This window comes from Chelonia mydas, chromosome 15, assembly GCF_015237465.2.
Source record: "Chelonia mydas isolate rCheMyd1 chromosome 15, rCheMyd1.pri.v2, whole genome shotgun sequence".
NCBI lineage: Eukaryota > Metazoa > Chordata > Testudines > Cheloniidae > Chelonia > Chelonia mydas.
This window is the reverse complement of record NC_057856.1, coordinates 27,630,962-27,654,737: the sequence shown is the minus strand read 5'-3', so window position 1 is coordinate 27,654,737 and position 23,776 is coordinate 27,630,962. Positions and strand designations below refer to the sequence as shown.

Here is a 23,776-nt window from a genome sequence, read left to right as displayed (position 1 = left end):
GAGCTCTTTGTATGACACCACTTACACTTTGGACTGAGTTCAAGCATAGTATCAATTTTATTAGTATCACAGTTTTATTAAGCACTGTTCTAAGGTGCCCATCACAATACTATTTGAGCATGTGTAACATACAGGCTCCGGATAGGTGATCACGTTGCCCTCCAGCTGCTGGTCCATGGGAAAGATAAGGGAGACAGTGTGCAGGAATCTCACCCAAGCAGGTGGCCCCGTGTCAACGTGATACAGCAACTTCGCACGGCAGCTGACACAATTACACAATTTCCCCTGTGCTGTGCCGTCCCAGAGCCCACAAACCCTTGTTCATGCTGCTCAATTCTACCCTCACCACACCTGAGCCCGGGGAGGAAATTTACCTTGGGCACCGTCCCTAAGCAAGGCCCCACTCCATTCCCCCAAGGCCCTTCCCCACCTTGCACCCAGCCTCCCCCGACAAAGCCCAGCGGTGTCCCCCCAAGGCCCACCCCCCTGTGCTCCCACCCTCCCCCAAGGTCCACCCCCGTGCCCCCCACAAAGCCCAGCCGTGCCCCCCCAAGCCCCACCCCCCTGTGCCCCCAGCCTCCCCCAAGGTCCACCCCCCTGTGCCCCCCACAAAGCCCAGCCGTGTCCCCCCAAGGCCCACCCCTCTGTGCCCCCAGCCTCCCCCCAATGCCCACCCCCCTGTGCCCCCCACAAAGCCCAGCCGTGTCCCTCCCAAGGCCCCCAGCCTCCTCCCCAGACCCATCTCCAGCCCCCCCCCGGCCCCAGGGGAGTTAGTACACAACGGCTGGTGACCTCTGACCTTCAGCGAAACGAGGCTGCGGCCCCAGCGGGGGGAGCCCTCTCCTAGCAACAACACCCGCCGGTATAGGGAATTGAATCTCACGTGACCAGGGCCCCCGCGCAGCGCCTGCGTGACCCCGGCGGGTCAGAGGGCAAAGGTCTCGGGGGCGGAAGCGAGCGGCTCACAATCCCCGGCGTTGGGCTGGGGCCGGCCCGTTCCCACTCGGGCCCCGCCGGCCCGGGATCGCCGGCCCCTATGAGCGTGTCACTCGTTGTGATCCGACTGGAGCTGGCCGAGCAGTCCCCGCTGCCCGCCGGCTTCCCCTACAGCGCGGCCGGTGAGCCCCGGGGAGGCGGTGCCGGGGCGGCGGGGGAGAGAAGAGGGGCGCGGGGCGCTGAGTCGGGCGTGGCGGGGTCTCCCTCCGCTGGGGCTGGCGAGTCGCTCCTCGCCCCCGACGGTCTGATCTAAGGGGGTTGGCGGGAAGGTGACCCCCCGATGGAGCTGGGGGCGCAGAGTATCCTCCCCCCCCCCCCCCCCGTGCAAGGGTAGAGGGCCGGTGGGGGAGGGGGAGCAAGGTGTGTCCCCCCCCCCCCCGCGAGCAGGGGCTGGGGGCTAGTGTCTATGTGTGGGAGGGGAGCAGAGTTTTCTGTTCCTCGTTCTGTGCAGTGGAAGGGGACTGATGGGAGGGGGATCAGGGTGTCTGTCTCCTTCTGTGGGGGGGGGGGTGTGCTGGGGGAAAAGGGTGCCTGTCCGCAGATCTCTGAAGGGGGTTGGGGTGTGAAAGCAGGTGCCCCCCTGCCCTTTGAAGGAGAAGGGTTAACATGTTTTGGGGGTTTTTTTTAAGCTTTCGCTTTGTTTTGCAGTTTCTAAAAGAAAACAACCTTGCTCCGGGCAAACTAAAACTTGTGGCAGCAGCAAATGGCGGGGGGGTGTCCCCTCATCAATGGCTCTGAGACTAAACGCTTAGTACGGTTATTAAAAGTGTTTCCAAAGTGCATTGGGGTATAGGTAGATAAATGCAGTCAAATTTGACAGGAGTGGCTAAAAAGGGACCACTCTCCTGTATAAAGGATAATAAATCAAGACTCCCTTTGTTACCAGATAAAGAGCCTATGAAATCTGACCTGGCGATAGCTGCCACTGATATATATGCAGTGGTGGTGCTCGTATGACTCCTCAGAGTTGGTTAAGTGCACTGTTTGGAGGGGTGATTAACTTGTCCTAATATCTAACTACGTTTTGCCCTTTTTTAGCTTCACATCTGTTTAATATAAAATAGAGAGATAAATTATTTTAAAGAGTGACAGACCACACTTTTGTTGTAGAGGAAATAAAATATATTCTCGGAACGGTGCTCTTCTGATTCATGTTTTTGCTGGCCAGAAGAAGGAATAAAAGCAGTTTCAAGAATTAATGTAATAAGCTAGTAATGGCCTAATTGCTGTTGTTACACAGGTCTGTTCTGCCCTTGCTTGAGTAGAGTTGTTTGTTTCTGCTTCTGGGTAGCTATTGCAATGACATTAATCATTGTTTCTACTTAGCCACTGAAATGTCTGATGAGGAAATCAAAGAAAAATCACTAGCTTCAGCCAGAGCCTGTCTAGAAGAAAAGGCACCTATGGAAAAAGCAGCAATTATTCACCAGCATATTGGTCGCAGAGAGATGACAGATATGATCATAGAGACCATAAAGTCCAATCCAGGTACCCATTCCAAAAGTTTGAAAAGGGAGGTTTTGGTCCTGTTAATTTCTCTGGTACATTTGTATGGCTATGCTACAATTTGTTGCATAAATTGTCTCTTAGAAGTATTTAAAATTGGGCTGATTTTCCAAAGTGCTGGGCATGCAGGAGTGGCCATCGACCAAAATCTATTGTGTTACAAACATAAGGGCAAGAAAATGCCAGCTTTTTTTAAGAATTTTTTTTGGGAGCGGGTAGGCGAATCTATTTTGCCTGGCAAAGCACTACCCAGCAGGGACAGCCACTTGCCAGTAAACGCAAAGCGTACGCTCGTTTGTGTGCGTGCCCATCAGTGTACCCTATCCTCGTGATTAGCAGGCAGATTTCAAAACTCTCTCAATTGTTTAATGTAAAATTCTATAGCTTCTGGAAAACTAACTTCAGAATGGAGAAAAAAATTCAAAACTAGGTGATATTAAATTCTGTAGTCAAACAAATCCCAAGGAAAATTGTCCTGATGACATTGTTTGCTTTCATATTTAATTCAATAAAATCTGTTTAACTGTAGAAAAGTAGGTGTGCTGCAGAACTTAATACGGCACCTTTCAGAGCTTGTCTAGCTGGCTTCACAGCACCCCGGGGCCTTGCCAATAGCTCTCTAATGCTGATGATTAAAGATGCTTAGTAGCTATGTTGATGTTTATTGTATGTCCAGACCCCATAGTTTAGAAGTGTCTGTAATTCTGTTTTGAAAGGGAATTATTTGACTTAATAGCTGGCTCTGTTGTACATTAAGATGACAATTAAAGTGCAATTGACGTTTCTGATGTGTGGCGTGTAATCTGAAAGCTTTTGATTTGTAAAAGATGAGACAAAAGCTGCAATGGAAGGAAGAAAATCTTCAGAGGCTTCATCTGTTGACGATAAAAGTAAACGTGATGGTCAAACTAAAGAATGTGTTGAGGCTGCTCCAGACTCGCCATCTAAGCAACTTCCTGACCAGATTTCCTTCTTCAGTGGGAATCCATCAGTTGAAATAGTTCATGGCATTATGCACCTGTACAAAACAAAGTAAGAACATGGTTAACTAATTATAGACTTAGTGGGAACAGTGCCATAGAATTATACTGCCATCCAGAAGAGTGAGTCAGTAACCACTGGGGCTGCTGCTCCTGGGGCTGGCAGAGCAGTGACACACTGGCAGTGCGATATATTGGCACCCAGAAAGGGTTACAGTGCCATCTGAATTGTATAGCTGCATTAATGGCAGAACCTGAAGCAGGTCCAGGCCTTCCAGCCATGGGTAAAGTCACTTTTGAGTGCATGCTTGTGCCAGGGTTAGAAGCAATGAGATAAGTAAAAATAGTGGCTGCAGACAGACTGGTTTTGAGAGGACTCTGTTGAAGGATATCCCTGCATTCAAATTCCTACAGCAGAAATAGGGAGAGAACCTGCACTTTCAAAATGTGTTGATTTTTTTTTTTTTTATTTTTATGGTAGCACAATTCTATACATTGGGGAGCTGAATGAGAATGTCAGTTTCCAATATTCATCGTGAAAGTTACCAGGACACAATGACATGTTGTATGCATACTCCATTTTTAGTGATAACCGTGGCTCACTTGTTCAAGGAATATTTTGAGCATTTGTGGTTTGCAAGTTCCAACTACTTTTCTAGAACTACAGATGTCACTTTGAAGGGAATGATCTGTCTCTTCCAGTGCTGCACATATCTTCAGCAAATGGTTCATGACAAAATTTGTATGGGCATTTTTAGATTTGTTACCACAACCTTTTGTTAAATCTTAAATGCTTGCAAATAGGTAAAAAGCTTTGAGGTTGGTGTTTAAAATAATGTTAATAGCTAACCATTTGAATTATGAAGCATCAAGTTTTCTTTTGTCTTCTATGTAAAATGGCATTGTCTTATAATAGGATGTCTAATTTGACCTCAGTTTAAGACCATCTAATTATTGTCTTATTAGTAAGATGACCTCCTTAAAAGAAGATGTAAGGCGCAGCGCCATGCTATGTATTCTCACAGTCCCTGCTACAATGACCAGTCATGACCTTATGAAGTTTGTGGCCTCATTCTGTGAAGTAATTGAACATATGAAAATCATCAGAGATTCCACTCCAAACCAGTATATGGTGCTGATAAAGTTTAGTACACAGGTAAAACCTAAGATATTAGACTCCTTTGCCATAGGTACGGTTTTAGAAATGGCTTGCATACTGCTTTATAGATACTATTTGAAGGTGCTATCCAACCTCAGTGGTCTGCTGTGTTATCTGAGATCACACACCTTATCCTCTTGCTGTGTAAAGTGAAACGTCTTTCTCAATCTTTCCTTAAAGCAACACTGAGCTTGGTAGGCCTGGAATTAGGCCTGCATCTTGAATGGCTGCTATGAAAGCAAGTGCCTCTCTATCCTACTTCATACTTTCTCACAGCAGACAGCGTGTTGAAATCTAGAATATCCTGCTCTCTGGTGCTTCAGAAATGGCTGTGCTTGTAGTAAATAGACAAGGATGGAAGAAAAGTACAACATGCCTATAAACATACTCTGATATCTTCATGAGCGCATAGTTCAGAGCAGAAAGAGCTTGATCAGTGTGGCGGCATTAGTTTGAATAGAAATTAAGTATTGAGAAGACCCATTGCCTATTTAGTCCACTGTTCTGCTGATCTTGACAAATGCCCCACTCTCCTCAGGACAACTAAACATACTTTGTGTAAATAAGCTTCCTTTCTCTCAAACTTGGGTGAGGTGGACTAGATGACTGAATACTGTAGTTCTCATCCATGGGGTTCTCACAAGGCTAAAATTCCTATATGTGTTGTGTACATGTTGTATATGCACCCAGAACTGCAGAGAAACCCACTCGATATCAACTTGCTTTGTTTGCACTAGACATTTTCCAAGCAATCTTGCACTAATTCAGCAGAACTGTCTAGAGTCAATTGACTTGGCAACTTCTCATTTGTCTATCAAAAATTGCTGATTTCTGCTCCAGTAGGACCTCAAAGGCAATTGCTGCATGCAGCAAAAGGCCATTTGAATTACACTACATCATTATTTGTTTTGTGGAGCTCTATGGATTTTATATATGAAGCAACTTGAAACAATGACATGGACAGACTGGAATCACTTCATATTTTACCATTAAAGCACTGGGGGGGCAAGGAAGAGCTAATGCCCTGAAATCTAGCTCGCTTCACTTGATGGTAGGATCCTTACTGGAATATCCGAGCATGTTAAAATGTTGCACTGAGTGTGAGGCTTCCTAATCATTCGGAGCCAGGTAAAGTTTTGGGCCTGATGTCTGTGAGTGCCTCTTTCTAAGTCGTCCTCTGTTATTGGTGGCTCAACAAATATCTGAGCTGCTCATAAGTTAAATGGATTCTCTCCTGCAGTTAAATTGTATGCCATCCTTTTCACCTCCATGAATGTGAATGTTTTTGAATAGGGCCCTTTGCAGCAATCCTTTTACTCTAAGTTTTTGCAGAGAGACAATATTTGCTTTCCACCCATGCTGAAATTGCTGACTAGGAACAAAACTGATGCTAAAGAGAGATTGGCTATCGCTGTTGAATATTAAGATCATAATAGCTGATCTCACTGTGCACTTCAGTTCTTCCTGCCAATTCAAGTAGAAAACTATTCTGCTGAAACCAGTGTGGAAATGAAGGGATCCTGACTAGCAGGAGAGCTCAAGAGATTAACCTATGAAATGGCTTTCTTTTTGGTAACATCCTAGTACTTGGAAAAGTCTCATTTGCCTTACTCCTCGTCAACTGGCTTCCTTTGGTTTGTGCATAGGCTGATGCTGACAGCTTTTATATGGCATGCAACGGTCGACAGTTCAACTCCATAGAAGAAGATGTGTGCCAGCTGGTGTATGTGGAGAGGGCTGAAGTCTTCAAATCGGAAGATGTAAGTTTTTTGCCTTTTTTTTTTTCCTTTTGCTGATATTTTACAAGTGGTTTAATAGGATTATCTGGGAGTGGGCAGGGCAGGCCTGTCTGTGGGGCTGGAGGATACTTAACTGCAGCAACCCCAATTCTGCCTTTGATTGTTGCAGTACTTCCATAGGGGAGAATGACTTATTCTCTGACCTGATGGGGCTTAGCCCTAATAAGTGATCACTGAAAATTCTCCAGGTCCAAATTTCTCACTCTTGTAGTAGATCTTAGCGATTCCCGAAATCTGAATTGGGCATGGTGCAGATACATTTACCATATCATGTCTGTGTTTTTGAGAGACAGTTGTATGTTCTGAATCAGTAATGTTGGGGCTAGAATAGCTAAGCAAAGCATTTCCCCCAAACAAATGGATTATTTTCCTTTCAGATTTATCAGCTGGTATCTTAACACACAGTAATTCTTCACCCTTATCCTTGCAACACCTCTGTGTCGTGGAATAAGTTTTAATGTGATCCCTATGGGGAAGCTAAAGCAGAGCAATTAAGTGACTTTAGCAGGGTCACAGAGACTGTACCAGAGCTGGGAATAGAACCCATGAGGCCTGGCTCCTAGTCATGTCTCTGACATAGCTCGTCTCAGATGTTTAGGAAAAATCACTGAAATGTTTTGCCATGCATACAGTTGAGTATTAGTTGTGCACTGTCAATGGTTAGACCAATAATCAAAATAGCTAACAAGGTTAGCCACTGTTGTGGTTGAATTTTCTGTCTGCATTTAAACTTACTGGAACATTAAACAATCCATTTACTCCCTAGCCCCCACAGTTACAAAGCAGTAGGGTAAGAAGTTGTGTAGCTACACGTATGTGACTTTTACCTATAGCATATGGTGTGAGCAACAATAAGCTTGTGCTCCTCTTCCTGTGAAGGGAGCCAGCCTTCCTGTAATGGATCTGACGGAGCTGCCGAAGTGCACGGTGTGTTTGGAAAGAATGGATGAGTCTGTGAATGGGATCCTTACCACGGTGTGTAACCACAGCTTTCATAGCCAGTGTCTGCAGCGCTGGGAAGACACCACGTAAGTGGCTTTTTATTCCCCTGATTCAAAGCAGTGCGTTTAAGGTGTGGTGAAGCTTTTCCTTGTCTACATTGACAGGACCAGCTCTGTGTCTCTACTGCAGGGATGGGAGCTGCTCCAAGCCCTAGTGATCTTTGCCTTCCCTGTCAGGAGGCACAGAAGATAAATCTCCTAGACAAGGATAGTTGGATAAAGCTCCCTCTGGCTCTTCATGGCGATGAGCTATTTGCAGAGCAACACGAAGAATTTTAAAATGCTGTAGGATAGAGATGTCAGTTTTCACTGTTTCCAACACAGAGACCCCATCGTCTGTCCAGTCTTGCACAGCTCAGCTTCTCCTTATCTACATTTAGTCAGTGTCCTCTCCAGTGGCTGTGTGGGAAGGGTAGTGCAATAGGTGTTTGTCTTAGATGTTTCCAAAGCTACACAAAGTCTCTGCTCTGATGCATTTTCAATCTAACTTTGACATTACAATAACGACAAAGAATTGGGCCTGATAGCTAGAGTAGACTGTGTCCAAGGGGAGATCTTAGCTGTAATGCTAAGCAAAGCAGAAGGGAAGGGATCAAAAGCCAACAAGGTTACTTGGCAAATGGGAAACAGGAGGCTGCTTCAGTCAGAGTGCAGCAGGAAAAAATGTGGCCTAGACTGAGACCAAGGGGATATGGGCTCATGTTTCTAGCCAGGGAGCACAGGATCAAGCTTCAGATTCAGACTGATCCCTTGCATGCAGCTCTGCTAGCTGCCATCACCATTTCATTACAACTCCTCCTGGGTTTTTCCAGAGGCACTGTATTTTAACTAAAGTTGTACCCAGCTGCCTGTACCTGACCCCCTTACTCAAAAGTTTTTAGAAACAAAAAGGGGTGGCGGGGGAGTAGGACCTATGTATAGAAGCACAAAATCCTGGTCTGAATCTTGACCTCTCCCTTGCATCTCAATCCAGTGGAGGCTGAGTCTGCTGAAGCTGTGATAAGCCTAGGCAGTAATCTGGAGGGAGTCAGCCTTGTATTGCTTTACAGTGACCTCTGCTGGAGTAGCATTAGCTAGGCTTTGCAAGGAATCTTGCAACAGAAACTACGTGGAAAGTGCAATATAAATTTCCACTAAAGAGTGAAGTAGTGTGTAACTGCCATTTAACGTTACAAATGTGTTGCTGAAGCATTCAAGAGATCTTATCCTTAAAACTTGTGTATTCTTGCCTTTAATTACTTAACTTTAATCCTTTAGAGTATTTTTGCTCTTATTAGTTCTACGCATTCCATTTAGATAGTGCAGTCAGATTTGAACACGTCTGAGTCCCAATGAATCTCCCAATGAGAACAAAGTCTTTTTATCTATCATACATATTTTGCATTCCTCTTGATAATTAGTTGCCATTTGTTGCAGTAACTTAGATTGCCTGATATGTTACAGAAAACTAAATACCAGAACCGACCTCAAATTCTTTATTGCTTTCCTGTCTATAGTGGCGTCGTTCCTTTATTGTTACAGTTAACATTTCACTGTACACCCTCTTTTGCATGCCATGTTTCAGCAAAGCTAATTGCTCTTGTCCCAAAGTAAACTTCTCACAAAATGTCAGCAGGATTGAATTAATAACCTGTCCATAAAAATAGCTTGGTGCCTCATAAATCAAAAACAGTTTAAATTTAAAGAAATTAGATTTTGCCAGTGACTGACTAATCCAGATCCCTCCTGGCTCATTTTTAACCAAAAACTGGCACAATATCAAAGCTTAAAACATGTATTGCACAAGGCTACATCTCCTCGCTAAAATTAAATCTCTTGCATGACAATTTTTTTCTGATTATGTTGTTTTGCTAGACTAGAATATCTTCAGTAGTGCAGATTTGCAGCATCCTCCCATGAGAATGTGTAACGCTCCACAGGATCCTGTTGCAGATAGTAAGGAAATCTGGGTTCTGTCTTCTCAAACTGGGAACATCTAAGTAACAAGGAAGTGGCTGTAGAGAGAAGGGTGGCTTTTTCTTTCCTTTGAATGAAAACTCTACATCTAACTACCCAGATGATTCTGACACAGCCCACCAACCAGGAGTTTGCTCCTCACTGTCTATCTGCACAGCTCTTACTTCTCACAAGAGCCAAATACGTGACACAGATCCAAACCAAGGTGCATTAAGAATGAAACAGGAAATGTGAGATGGATAATGATCGAGGGGGCTAGCCCCACTCATGGTGAGCAAAGGGGCTAGTCTTGTTTTTTCTGGTTTCAGAGTAAGAGCCATGTTAGTCTGTATCCACAAAAAGAAAAGGAGTACTTGTGGCACCTTAGACTAACAAATTTATTTGAGCATAAGCTTTCATGAGCTACAGCTCACTTCATCGGATGCATTCAGTGGAAAATACAGTGGGGAGATTTATATACACAGAGAACATGAAACAATGGGTGTTACCATCCAGACCACACCACACGATCCATTGTCGACAGCCAAGCTCTACGATACAACCGCATTTGCTCCAACCCCTCAGACAAACGCCTACAAGATCTCTATCAAGCATTCTTACAACTACAATACCCACCTGCTGAAGTGAAGAAACAGATTGACAGAGCCAGAAGAGTACCCAGAAGTTACCTACTACAGGACAAGCCCAACAAAGAAAATAACAGAATGCCACTAGCCATCACCTTCAGTCCCCAACTAAAACCTCTCCAACCCACCATCAAGGATTTACAACCTATCCTGAAAGACGACCCATCGTTCTCACAGATCTTGGGAGACAGGCCAGTCCTTGCTTACAGACAGCCCCCCAACCTGAAGCAAATACTCACCTGCAACCACACACCACACCACACAACAGAACCACTAACCCAGGAACCTATCCTTGCAACAAAGCCCGTTGCCAACTGTGTCCACATATCTATTCAGGGGACACCATCACAGGGCCTAATCACATCAGCTACACTATCAGAGGCTCGTTCACCTGCACATCTACCAATGTGATATATGCCATCATGTGCCAGCAATGCCCCTCTGCCATGTACATTGGTCAAACTGGACAGTCTCTACGTAAAAGAATAAATGGACACAAATCAGACGTCAAGAATTATAACATTCAAAAACCAGTCGGAGAACCCTTCAGTCTCTTTGGTCACTTGATTACAGACCTAAAAGTTGCAATTCTTCAACAAAAAAACTTCAAAAACAGACTCCAGCGAGAGACTGCTGAATTGGAATTAATTTGCAAACTGGATACAATTAATTTAGGCTTGAATAAAGACTGGGAGTGGATGTGTCATTACACAAAGTAAAACTATTTCCCCCTGTTTATTTCCCCTCCCACTGTTCTTGTAAACTGCTGGAAACGGCCCACCTTGATTATCACTACAAAAGGTTTCTTCTTCCTCTTCTCCTCCCCCTACTCTCCTGCTGGTAATAGCTCACCTTACCTGATCACTCTCGTTACAGTGTGTATGGTAACACCCATTGTTTCATGTTCTCTGTGTATATAAATCTCCCCACTGTATTTTCCACTGAATTCATCCGATGAAGTGAGCTGTAGCTTACGAAAGCTTATGCTTAAATAAATTTGTTAGTCTCTAAGGTGCCACGAGTCCTCCTTTTCTTCTTGTTTTTCCAGCTCTCTTCTTCTAAGATCAAAATCATCATGGTGGTCAATTGAAGGAAGTAATAATTGAGGCTGTCCAAAATAATCAGATTGTTCGCTATACAGAAGAGTTTTACTGGGTCCTTTTTCTTTTAATGTTGAGGACAAGTAATGTTTCATGACATCAGTTGACTTGCATTGCATTCTCCATGGAAAAGACTGGGTGCATTGGCAATCTTGTCTCCCGGCTTTATCCCAGCTGTTCAACTCCTGGATCACAGTTAAAACTAAGATTATTGCAAGATACTTCATCTGGTTTAAGAAATGGCATTCATCAGTTTTACAGGAATAAATAGTGAGAGAACAGCTGGTTTGTGTAGGAGGAAGGCAAATTTTGGGTTAAACTAGTGAGGAAAAAGCTGAAAGACGGGCTGGGGTGGGGAGTGTCCCACAAAACCCTAGGATGTAACATCTGCCTTAAGCTTCCTGGATATGGTCAGTTTCTCCCCATCTCAGCACTAACCATCGGGTTCCATGTATCTAACTATATCTGCTTGATTGTTATGGTTATAGGTGTCCTGTCTGCAGGTACTGCCAAACACCTGAGCCAGTGGAAGAGAATAAATGCTTTGAGTGTGGAGTTCAAGAAGTAAGTAGGTAGGGTGGGAGATGAGTGAGATTTATTAGTTTTGATCCCACGGGTGCTTTTTGTTGTTTTAGTTTCCTAAACCCCTAATGCCCGGGGCTGCTGTTGGCCCATCTTTCTTCTGGCTAGATTAGTGCACCCATTTTCCATTGGGGTCAGCCCACTGGGAGGGGATACTGTCCCGCAGAAAAGATGTCCTGCTGTGTGAAAAACCTTCCCAGGACCTTTGAGAAGCGTAGCAGATGTTCAGAGCTTGCTTTCAGGGTTCTTTTGGGATGCCTTACTTTGGGAAAGTCACTCTTTGGGCTGCCCTTGCATCTGGTGCACAGAGACTTCTTTCAGTAGACTTATACTGTACTTCTGCGGTCTTGCCTTTAGTCTTCACGGTGTTTCACAACAAGAAAACCCTGTGGCCTTGCCTAGGAAGGTGACTGGAAATACAAGCAGCCATGCATGCTGTCAGTGGAGGATGCTAGCAATTGTCCTTGCTGGATGCTTTCTCAAAGCTCTAAAACCACACAAGCACCTTTTTCACATTAACAAATTTTACTCTTATACATGTGCAAAATCTCTCTCCTTCTGTTGACAGAACCTTTGGATTTGTTTGATATGTGGGCACATTGGATGCGGTCGTTACGTGAGCCGGCACGCTTACAAACACTTTGAGGAGACTCAGCACACTTATGCAATGCAGTTAACCAATCACAGAGTTTGGGACTATGCTGGAGGTAAACCTCTCCTTTCTGCTCTTAACGGTAACCTTGCTTGCTTGGACATAGTTCTCAGAATCTTTCTGCAGTGGCATTTTTAACACCGTCCTAGTAATAAAGTTAACATGAAGATTTGAAGGGAGTTTTTGCAGTTTTAATGTCCCATCTTCTGGGACCATCTGTTTTCTCTAGTAAAGCCATTCCAGATGCTTCAGTGAGAGGCCATAAACCCATAATGCCACGAGGCAGCCCTGTAGCATTGATGGAGTGGAGAGGCCTGTCTCCTGATCAAGTTGTCCTGAAGCATGACTGAGCTTTTGTAACTATCTTCGCTAGTGTCAATGCAGATTCTATTAAACGTGGAATACATTAAGTAATTACTAACCTCTTTGCTTCAGTATTACTCTGTGGCATCAAGCTGCATGATTAACTGTGCTGTGTAAAGTATTTCCGAGCGTTCCAGTCAAGTTATAACACCTGGGTTTTCTCAAATTGAAACTACCCTTGGTTTGGTTGCTTTTCTCTCTTTAGATAATTATGTCCATCGACTGGTTGCAAGTAAAACTGATGGGAAGATAGTTCAGTATGAGTGTGAGGGGGATTTGTGTCAGGACGAAAAAATCGATTCCTTACAGTTAGAGGTAAATATTTAGCTTTCTTCAGATATGACTTTGTGCTGCTATATGTAAACGTGCATCAACTCTAAATGTGACTAAAAATGGCGTATGGTTTACTGCTTTTTACTCCTTTTGGCTCTGCAGAGCCAACAGCGAAGAGCTAGCTGGATTCTGTTCCTTTCTGTGCATCATCAACCGAAAGGTCTTAAAGTTCAGTCAGTTACATCTGTGCAAACTCAGTGGAGTTACAGAGGTGTTACTGATGGCCCATTCTTGCCAGTGGAACCTTCCTTACTGGTGATGATACAAGAGAAGGGAAGACTCCTGGTTTGACTTCAGGAACCCAGGGTGAGTTTGTGGGCAGATAGAAGTAAGCTAAGCATGCTTGATCTAGAATCTAAGTTCTAGGACCCCAGGGTGGCATTATTTTCAGTGCAAAACCTTACTTGATGGCTAAATCACTATAACCTTATTTTTTCTGAGAACTTGAATTCTGCCATCTTAATTGGCCTTGGGTTCAAATTCAGCATACAAACCATCAACAGAACTTAACGTAGGATTTTTAAATGAACACTTTGCTGGTAGAGCAAACTAGATCAAACATTTGTAGAAAGAATTTACTTGACTAGCTATTTGGAGTGTCTACTGAAAATGTTTAAGGGCTTTGTCTTCCTGCTTAAACCTGCATTGAAGTCCTAATCTGGTGTTTGTTAGTATGCAGCTAAACAAATTATCATATTTTCCCAAATCCTCATTATAAATTTACTAGAAGATCAAACGGGAAAAGATGGGATGTAAAGCAATAAGTCCTTGTTTTAAACACAAAAATAGCATTGGTAATGAGCATTCCTGGTCAGAAGAAAGCACAAAATACTGAGGATAGTTATCCACAGCTGAAGATCCATTCTTTCTCCCAAGGTGCAGATCACATGAGATATGCACCTAATCCCTCTTCTTAAGGATTTTAGAAGCCTGTTCAGTTGTAGAGTAAAACCACCTGAAAATGGAAAACAACTGACTGACTCAGAGATCCTTCAGTAGCTCAAATGCAGATAGCAGGTGTGACTGGTAACTTCATGTTCTCGTTGAAGGTAAAAGCTGAAGGGGACTTACCCCTTTTTCTAGGGTGCTTCTGTTGTCCTTTCCCCTCATTATAAATCACTTACTATTGTGACGCTAGCAATGGCCCATTTAAAACTCACAGGGGGAACCCCATGAGCATGCAGTAAAGATTTTGCAATTAATTTGATTTTTTTTTTCCATTGTCTGTGCACTGCATCTGCAGTTTGTCCCCTTCTGTGAAAAGTTTAGAGCGTTGCTTCTGCACAGTGTAATCGTATTAGATTTCTGAAGCCCTTTGGGTTTATTGGCATCTGCGAAACGGTGGTAACCTGCCCTAATTATTTATCTTTGCATCTCTTGTATGATTGTAGTACTCGTATTTGCTTACAAGCCAGCTGGAATCTCAGCGCATCTACTGGGAAAACAAGATTGTCCGAATAGAAAAGGACACAGCTGAAGAAGTAAGCTTTTTTCCTTCCCTCGTCTCGTTAATTGAACACTTGGCCTGATTCTCAACGTGCTGAACACCCCTAGATCCCACTGGCTGTAATGGGAGTTGTGGTTGCTCAGCACTTCTGAAAATCCGGCCATTACTGTGCAGTTTTAGTGTCAGGGAATTACGCTGCCATATGAAGGAGAGCTCCTTTTCTTCTTTAGAGGGGAATTAGCACCGAGATCCCTCCCCTGTCTTGTGCACCGACTCAGAAAACTGCTGATGAGCTGTGCAGAAGGAGGCAAATCATCACCCAGATTGAAGCCTGACTTAAATTTGGTGGCTTTGAAATCTGTGGAACTAGTGGAAATGTTAGGAAGCTCTGAAATGAAAATCTTGGAACTGTCACTGTATGCTACACTAGCCCTCCCTAGTCTTTTGTGACATTAACCTGCTCCACTGAAGAAAGCCGAAATAATCTCTGCTCCGCACATCCCCAGAAAGATGTGTGTGTTTAAAGTTCTATGATTTGTGGAGTGTTCTATGGGCAGGACTGATCCAAAATGTCTTGGGCAGAAAGGTACAGAGAAGCTTTAGTGAAATTGGAGAACATAAAAAATATCCGTAATCTGTGCAGATCCGATTGGTGTTTGTGCTTTAAGTGAGTCAAAGCTCTTGGATAAATCCTCAACTGAACCTTGTCTGCATGCTGTATAAGGTTACATAAACTTTGTGGCTTCCAATTAATCATGCACTGTATCTGCAGTTAAGCCACTCCATAAACATATAAAGAATTCATTTAAAATTAGCTATGGGTAGTGGGTCCCGAAAACTTGATTTTCAATAAGAAATGGCTGAAGAACCTTATCTGTGTGTCTGTAAAAGAAAGTTTTATAGTTTAAAATCCTCTTTGAAATAGCTGCAAACACAGTAGATTCAACTCTAGTTTTAAACTAAAATAACTAGGACATATATTCTGAAGACTGCTTCTTATTCTAAAGATCCCTGTAATTGTTCATGGAACTCTGTCCTTATAAGGGCCTTTTGAATTAACTGTACAAAATATTCCACTATCCACTGGCAAGTGTGCCTCCCAAAATTAACCAGAAGTTGCATAAACATTAAACTGTAAGTCTGGAAAGCATAAAACCTGACCTGCTTTCACAGTGGCTCCATTGAAATCAGTGTGGTGGCTTTTAAACTTGTCAAGGCTGCTGCTTCAAAAAAGCAGTGTCCATTTCAGTCCATGTTGCCAGTATGTGAAAGGTTTTTTTATTAGATATTGAATGACATCTCTCTTTCCCCTCTTTGAGCCATCATTCTATTCACTGGGTTAGGATACAAAGACATTCCTTGTTTGTTTTTTCTGTTTTTTCATATGTCATATTTAGTCCACAGATCACGTATTGGAGCATGGCTCTCTTTAAGCGAAGCAATGGTGCCTAGTTGTATACTATATTGGAACAGGACGCATACCCGGACATACACAACTTTTTTCGTTTGCATTATGCATGACTGAGAGAAAATGTCAATAGGTCACTGTCGTATGACAGAGGTCTGCTGCTGCTTAGTAAATACTGAAGTGGAACCAGCATCTGAGTGTGAATTGTTAAACTAACTCTCTCTCTCAATTTAAACTTCAGAAAAAGAGGGTGGCAATTTAGGGCTTTGCTGCAGGCTTATTTAGTGTCCACTAAAGTCTTCTCCACCCCATCTTTACAAGCTTAGTTGCACTTCTCAACAAGCAGATTCCATAACAATTATCCTCTTGTCAGTGTTTCTGTTAATTCTTCTTTTTTTGGCAAGCAGCATTTATAGGGATTTCTTTTTTTTTTTTTTTAAGGGGGGGGATTTTTTTCTGCTGCTTTCAATCTTTTGAACAGTTGCTCACCTGATTCAGTAGTTGGTCAAAGTCTAGAAAATGCTTCAGAAAACATGACTGTCATAATGAAAGTGCACAGGACTTTGACCTGTTTGAAATGTCTGTTTGTTTTTACAGATTAACAACATGAAGACTAAATTTAAAGAGACCATTGAGAAATGTGATAATTTGGAGCACAGGCTGAACAACTTACTTAAAGAGAAACAATCTGTGGAACGGAAGTATGTTTGTCTCTAAAAGTAGATTTTTAACAGGTCGCCTAACTCTGTTTTTTATACACACTACTTTAAGACTCAAATTGGATCTGACTTTTTAAAACCCTCTTTATCAGGTTCTCAGGACTTCTTGAATATACATATTTAATACCCTCAACTGGTGTGGTAAGGACCCTGACTTTAAAAATCCAATGTCCCACCTCTGTGGGCGTCTTACGTATTTAAAATGGCTGTAGCATGGAATGCAGCTTTTGAGCTTCTGCTCTTTCCACATAGTTTGCTTGGTTAGTGTTCATTAAATCTTTCTCCTTCCATGCCCACTCAGAAGTGGAAGCCGGTCAGCTGTGTAGTCAGAAGGAATACAACCTGCAAAGAAAGGAAAGCAGCTGGAAGGAGGCATTCCCCATGAATAAAACAAACTTGGAAGCATCTAAATTTAAAGATGCCTAACATAGTGTGTGTCTTTGTAACAATCCCTAGCGCTCTGGTACAGTACCTGTTCTCCATGGTGCTTTACAGACTTTCCTGGAAGTTCGGTAAGCGTTATCCCTGGTATACACACTGATTACATTAGGGCACAAAGGTGGTGACTATCCCATGATCATCCAGAAAATCCGTAGTAAAGCTGAAGTCTGCTCCAGCCACTGTACCATACTGCGAGTGGAACATGTGTTTGTAGGCAAATGGATGACGCAACATTGCCAGTAAACTACAGGCTGGATTGGAAAACCTGTGTGATAAGGGATGACTGTTAACCTGTGAAGGTTCTATTGTCCTTCTACACCATAGCTTGTTGTCCTTGCGTCTTGGTGGTACCAGCTGATTCTTCCATCTAGCCAATGTCTAGATCTCAGTTTTAACCCAAAAGAGTATTTTCCTGCCATTGAGAAATCAAGGGCAAGGAATCCTGACACACTAATCCTCCTGCTGCTTTACTATTCAATATTGTCATTAATCACTTAGATAATGGCATGGAGAGTATGCTTATAAAATTTGCAGATGACCTCAAGCTGGGAGGGGTTGCAAGCACTTCAAGGGACAGGATTAGAATTCAAAATGATCTTGATAAATTGGAGAATTGGTCTGAAATCAACAAGATGAAATTCAATTAAAAACAAGTGCAAAGTGCTTCACTTAAGAAGGAAGACTCAAATCCACAACTACAAAATGGGGAATAACTGGCTAGGTGGTAGCACTGCTGAAAAGGATGTGGGGGTTATAGTGGATCACAGATGGAGTGAGAGGCAATAATGTGATGCAGCTGCGAAAAAGACTAATGTCATTCTGGAGTGTATTAACAAGAGTGCCATATGTAAGACATGGGAGGCAATTGCCCTGTTCCACTCAGTACTGATGAGGGACCCTCAGCTGGCACTGTGTCCAGTTTTGGGCACCACACTTTAGGAAAGGTGTGGACAAATGGAAAGCGTCCAGAGGAGAGCAACAGAAATGAGAAAAGGTTTAGAAAGCCCGACCTGTGAAGAAAGGTTAAACAAATAGCACGTTTCGTTGTGAGGAAAGACTGAAGGGGGACCTGATTACTGTGTCTTCAGATCTGTTAAGGGCTGTTATAAAGAGGACAGTGATCAATTGTTTTCTGTGTCCACTGAGTGTAGGACAAGAAGTAATGGGCTTTATTTTTAGCAAGAGAGATTTTGGTTAGATAGTAAGAAGAAACTTTCTAACTCTGAGGGTAATTAAGCTCTGGAACAGGCTTCCAAGGGAGGTTGTGGAAACCCCGTCACTGGAGGTTTTTAAGAACAGTTTGGACAAACACCTGTCGGGGATAGTTTAGGTTTGCTTAGTCTTGCCTCAGCACAGGGGGCTGGACTTGACCTATTGGGGTCTCTTCCAGCCTTACACTTCTGTGATTCTATAAACTTTGTCTGACTTAACCCCCCGATAGCTTAACTCTTCTGATAATTAGGCCACTGTGGCTGCAATGTCTCATTTGCTTTTTCCTTCTTGTCTGTTGTGTGTAAGGTGCATTCAGCTGAATAACAAGGTGGCCAAACTCTCCAATGAGCTAAAGGAGGAACAGGAAATGAACAAATGTTTGCGAGCAAATCAGGCCTTGCTGCAGAACAAACTAAAGGAGGAAGAGAAGGTTCTAAAGGAAACTTGTGAGCAGAAGGACCTGCAGATCACAGAGATACAGGAGCAGCTGCGGGATGTCATGTTCTACTTAGAAACACAACAGAAAATCAACCACCTCCCAGCTGAGACCAGGCAGGAAATTCAGGAAGGACAGATCAACATTGCGGTGGCATCTTCTGCAAGCTCGCCAGCGGGGAGCACGGGAAAGCCTCCTTCTAGGAGAGGCCGTAGCAAAAGGGGCAAGTGAGGATTGGGACAAGTGGATCAACCTCGCAGCAACCAGCCCCACTTCTGAATGACCAGGCACAAGTGTCGGGACTCAAGCTGAATGTTACATTCAACACTAAATACCAAGTCCAAATAAGGCTCAGCTAGTAGTTGTTTTCAGAGCTTTTCATAAAGCTGGCTGCCAGCTAATGGGGAATCTACAGTATTTAAAAGCATTTCGCTGCATTAGTTAGCTAATGATAGGCAGATTTTAATCACCATTTTGCCTTCCTGTCTTATCTAAGTCCCACTTATACATTATTTTCTCATTGGAGATTGTGTTCAGTTTTAGCCATGTCTGAACATAAAACAAATCTTCGATCCCCTTAAAAGGACATGACTGGGTAGTTCGGCCCAAAGTTTTAAAGGGTTGTTGTTTTTTTAAAGCCTCTTCCTACTAACCAAGATCAGAAATGCTCATTAAATAAAAACTTTTAATTGAAAACCTGATTCAGTCCCCATCCCACTTAGTGCGTAGAACCTAAACACTGCAGCATTGTGCTAGTCCAGAATTAGGATAGGAATAGAGGAGTTAGCGTGGACAATGACATGGAGTGAAGTGTATAATAATAATAAACCATGTTAATGGTGTTGAGAATTAATGCAATACTCATTGCTGTAAGGGAGTCCATCTTAAACACCTTTGAAGGTGGTCTGGTGCAGTGCTAACTGCTTTAAAGTACAAGGGATTATGAAATGAGTATGCTATGGAAATAATTGAACATAATTATTTATATGCAGTGTTGTTGTAACCGTGTTGGTCCCAGGTTATTAGAGAGACAAAGTCGGGGAGGTAATATCTTTTATTGGACCAACTTCTGTTGGGGAGAGACACAAGCTTTTGAGCTTACGCGGAGTTTTCCTCAGGTCTTGGTAAGCTTGAAGGCTTGTCTCACCAACAGAAGTTAATCCAATGAAAGACATTACCTCACCCACCTTGTCTCCATAATTATTTATAAGCATTCCTACTAATTAAAAGGAACCGTATACACAAAGACTGCTACCCGTTGCAGACTAACAGTGTTACACTGTTCTGCTCTCTGAAGCATACTTCTCGGACTAAGATGCATTAGACATTTGCCTTCTGCATATTTAAGTTGTGCCCGTGCGAGGTATCTGCATACTCTCGAGTGCTGTCCGCGGAGTGAGGCGGGAATGATGTGTGTAGTGTGAAAACCACACATTCACTTTCCTCTCTCTGAATCCGTCACCTTTCAGATATGGCCCTAATACTCTTGGCTTTCACGCTAGTCACTAGCTTGTTACCATTCCAGGTTGCCACGCGCTTGAGGAACTGCTCATGCTCCGTGTGCAGTCTGCACAGCCAGCTGCCGGGATAATGTATGTAGCATCTTCACACTGGGTGCATCTGTTGGACCCAGTTCCTGTGGTAGCTGAACATACAAGCCCAGGTCCTGAAAGTTATTTAGGCTGCTGACTTGCACTGATTTCAATGGAAGTTAGGAGCCCAAATAGCTTTCAGGATCTGGAACTCAGGGGCTCCCTTATTTTCCTTTAACACCCCTCTTGCTTTTCCAGTGGAGAGGTAGAGACTGAAGCCACCCATTCCGTTTGCCCTACAGCCATCTGTGGGCATGCAGCCTTCTTGGGGAAACTGTCTGGTTCAAATCTGGCTTTGTCCTAGATCACATGATAAACTGGGTACTTCACAGTGTCTCCCTTAAATGAAGGCCTGAAGGTGTCGGATGACGTGCTGAGCGTTTAAAGGATGCAGACTTACCCTTTCTTACGAACGTGTGGGAGATCTTGTGACTGTGTCCTCTCCATTGGATAAGCTGTTCAACATTCAACTGCAGCGGTTTCCTCAATTTAGGCCGAAACCAATGCACCTGCAGCTGTGACTTACCCAGTTGCTCAGCAGAACCAACAAGTGAAAGTATCATTAGTTACAGGAGCCAGGCTCACAGGAGCAAGGCTAGAATTGCATTGCATTAAATCTGCTTCTTGCCTTAACCAATTGGCTGGCTTAATTTTAGGAAGGTTACATTTTCTTACATTTAAAATACATGACTTTTGTTCATGCACCGAATGCATCCAATTCTTTGCTTTGTAGACTTGCCCTCAGCTGCTGAAGCATGACTGTACGTGAACTTTTTTTTTTAGGGTGTAGATTGTACAACTGGGCTTCTGGCTCCTGTAAAATATTCTAAAGAATTAGAAATGTTCACCATAGTTTGCTCTCCTATAGAAACTCTATTTTATTTAAAATATATTTTTACACCAGCTGGGATACTCTTACCTTTTGCTGAAAGCTTGCTGTGTGTAGAACACTGTATCCTAGAATTCCTTTTCAGAAAATGAGACCTACAATTAAAAGTGTACAGTATTTTTGTTTTGTATCTGATCACACTATTGAGGGGGAAATCTCTAATTAAGGAAGACGGGCTTGTGAGTGGGGGGGGTAGGGGGGAAGAGACTAAAACCAGAGCAAAAGGAGAACTGTGAAACAAAATGGGTGTCGGAGGTAAAGCTGTCAAAGAAATGGCGTTAGTAAAGTAAAAGATAAGAAACTCAGCTTAATTCCAGCCTGTCATGAGTATCTGAGAGCTATTCGGGGCCTATGTGAAATGAGTTGATATTACTGGTTAGGTATCTATATCAGACAATCACCTCTCTGCAAGTCTAAGCTGCAAGGCCAGCAGTTGAATTAACACCTCCCTATTGGATGTGGGGGCTAAACTACTCTCTGTCCTAACCACGTTTCATCAAGCTGCATGCGTGCTGGCAGGGCAATGAGAGGGGGGAGCTTGCAGGTTACTGTTCCCTCTGTACCTCTGCTGTCGCTAACAAGGCCTTCTGTCCTGAGCTGTCGCTTCTGTCCCCCAGCAGCACCTTTCACAGGCACGGCGGTCATTTTAAGGTAGTTTTCCAAGTGTTTGCACAGACTGAGATCAGCATTTGTAAAGGGGTAGATTAGAATCCCTCTTATTTACATTTTAACAATTGTGTGAGACAGCCCTTGGTGTCGTTCTTACTAAGACTGACACTTTCCTGTACCATCTGAAACCAAGGATATTAAAAGTGCTGAAACTTGGGTGAATGGTCTCTCTCTGCATTTGTGGGAAATGTAACTGTGTGGGGGTGTCTAGCTAATGTACGAGGAAAAGATCTTTTAAGGCCGCCTAAAGGAGATGAATGAATTTCAGAGGGGAAGAGAATCCCCTAATCAGTTTATTTTCCTCGCTAATTTAACCTGGAAGAAGAGTCCAGATTTATCCCATTCAGCTTTCTCTGTCTTTACAAGAATTGTTTGTTGTAGCCAGAGGTGGTGATACTCATTAGGATAATTGTTTGTCACAGTTACTGGCCTAACCGCCCCTTCCTGGCCTCTTATAGTGCTCCACGCTGCCCACCCTGCCCCATCATCTCTAGGGTGGAATCATGCAGATTTCCCACACTCAGACTGGGCTCCAGGCTGCAGTCCTCAAGTACTAAGGGTGATTACCTCAACAGGCCTGCAGTTCATTTCCTGCTGACACCTATGACTGTAGTATCTAGTAACCAGAAACTCTTTAAAGCAAAGTATTTATTTAGAACCAAAGAAATTCAGTGGAAATAGGTCTTAAAACTATAAGCATGTGTAATTGCCTCAAAGCTTACCAGCCCCTGGAAACTGCTTCAGACATTTTTGCAAGGCCTGTGTGTCTGGTTCCTCTCAGGGTGTTCTCCCCAGAAACAGCACACTCCTAACTCTCCCTCCAGAGTCCCTTTAGCTGTTGTGTCCCTTTGGCCTCTAGGCATCCTTGCCAAAACACCTGTCACTTTGGGCTGGAGCCTGGCCCTAGGCCTTGCCCCCAAGAGTGTGTTGGAAGGTTACTTATCTATAGCCCATGTGTTGCTTTCCTGCATGTTTTTCCAACAGCCTTCTTGTAAAGCTAGATCAGGACATTCATGTAGGAAAGTGTAATAACCCATCATACAGTAACTTCATCTCACTGAGCAGGTCCCATATAGTATTCATAAACCTACTACACATCACTATTCTTATCTGATCCACATCTGCCACATTTTGTCATAATGCAGAACTACAAACCAGTGGACAGATAATGTTCTTTGCCTTAAAGATTTTAAACACTTCTTCCCTCTAACCCATTTTCTTTAACATGATCTGAAAAGGAGACATGAACAAGTTTACGCCGTGTGTGTGCTGATGTATAAGGAAGGCCTGAACTGGGCTTATTTTTCTCCCCACTAGAAATTAAGTCTTAGGTGCTTTTTCAAAGGGTACTTACACTCCTAAGTCATTTAGGTGCCATCTGGGAAATCTTATCCCTTCTCTACATTGTCTTTCCTGGAAGATGTGGTCAACCACCAGGAGTAGTACATCATAGATATTAAGTACAGAGAGAATGACTGAGAGAGGAAGTACTCTTACTCAGACTGCCCAGCCACCTGGGTGGTGGTTGATATCAACCCACTTAAAGGCCCTGTAGATAGAGATCTGTAGCTAAACATTCAACACCTCTCCCCTTTCTATTAAGGGCTAAGACAGCACCCAGGGACATAAACTTTCCCAGAAGAATCGGGAAGATGGGACTGGATAGCCCTGTTCTGGCTGATTTTATTTTTTTTTAACCTTACCAAGAACTCCTAACTTTTCATGCCTCCTGTTTGTATCATGAAGTAAAACTCCCCCCACCCCTTTTACAGTTCATCATTATGAGCCCTCCACTGATGATTTGTTGGGCCCCTTATGTGGAGCTAAGTACAGCCCTTGCATGGGGGGCGGTTAAAGCTGGGTATACAGATGAGGACAAAAGTTAGCTCGTCAGTTGCACTTGTCCCGTA

The 23,776-nt window shown here is 43.4% G+C and overlaps 2 protein-coding genes across 7 annotated transcripts in view; one reads left to right on the top strand and one right to left on the bottom strand.

The window, feature by feature from the left end:
• Nucleotides 1-932, bottom strand: part of ACAD10 (acyl-CoA dehydrogenase family member 10) — a 30,688-nt gene extending 29,756 nt beyond the window's left edge. For 3 of the 5 annotated variants that reach the window (XM_037878545.2, XM_037878548.2, XM_037878547.2), the window contains exon 1: nt 800-932. The gene's annotated coding sequence lies outside the window, so the exon portion shown is untranslated. Of the gene's footprint in view, nt 1-777 lie in introns of all 5 variants that reach the window. The other 2 variants (XM_037878546.2, XM_043530027.1) reach the window with 2 other exon arrangements.
• LOC102939122 (BRCA1 associated protein) lies at nt 896-22,022 on the top strand. Of its 2 annotated transcripts, XM_037878554.2 has the most exons (12): nt 896-1,118; nt 2,323-2,484; nt 3,330-3,534; nt 4,449-4,638; nt 6,288-6,401; nt 7,320-7,468; nt 11,612-11,687; nt 12,274-12,412; nt 12,926-13,035; nt 14,445-14,534; nt 16,506-16,609; nt 18,587-22,022. In XM_037878554.2, the coding sequence occupies exons 1-12, from the start codon at nt 1,037-1,039 to the stop codon at nt 18,945-18,947; spliced, it is 1,782 nt and encodes a 593-aa protein (XP_037734482.1). In that variant the 5' UTR covers nt 896-1,036; the 3' UTR covers nt 18,948-22,022. The 2 variants fall into 2 exon arrangements, with proteins under 2 accessions (XP_037734482.1, XP_037734481.1); XM_037878553.1 differs by lacking the exon at nt 896-1,118 and having other exon boundaries at nt 2,352-2,484; nt 3,313-3,534.
• The last annotated feature ends 1,754 nt before the right edge of the window (nt 22,023-23,776 follow it).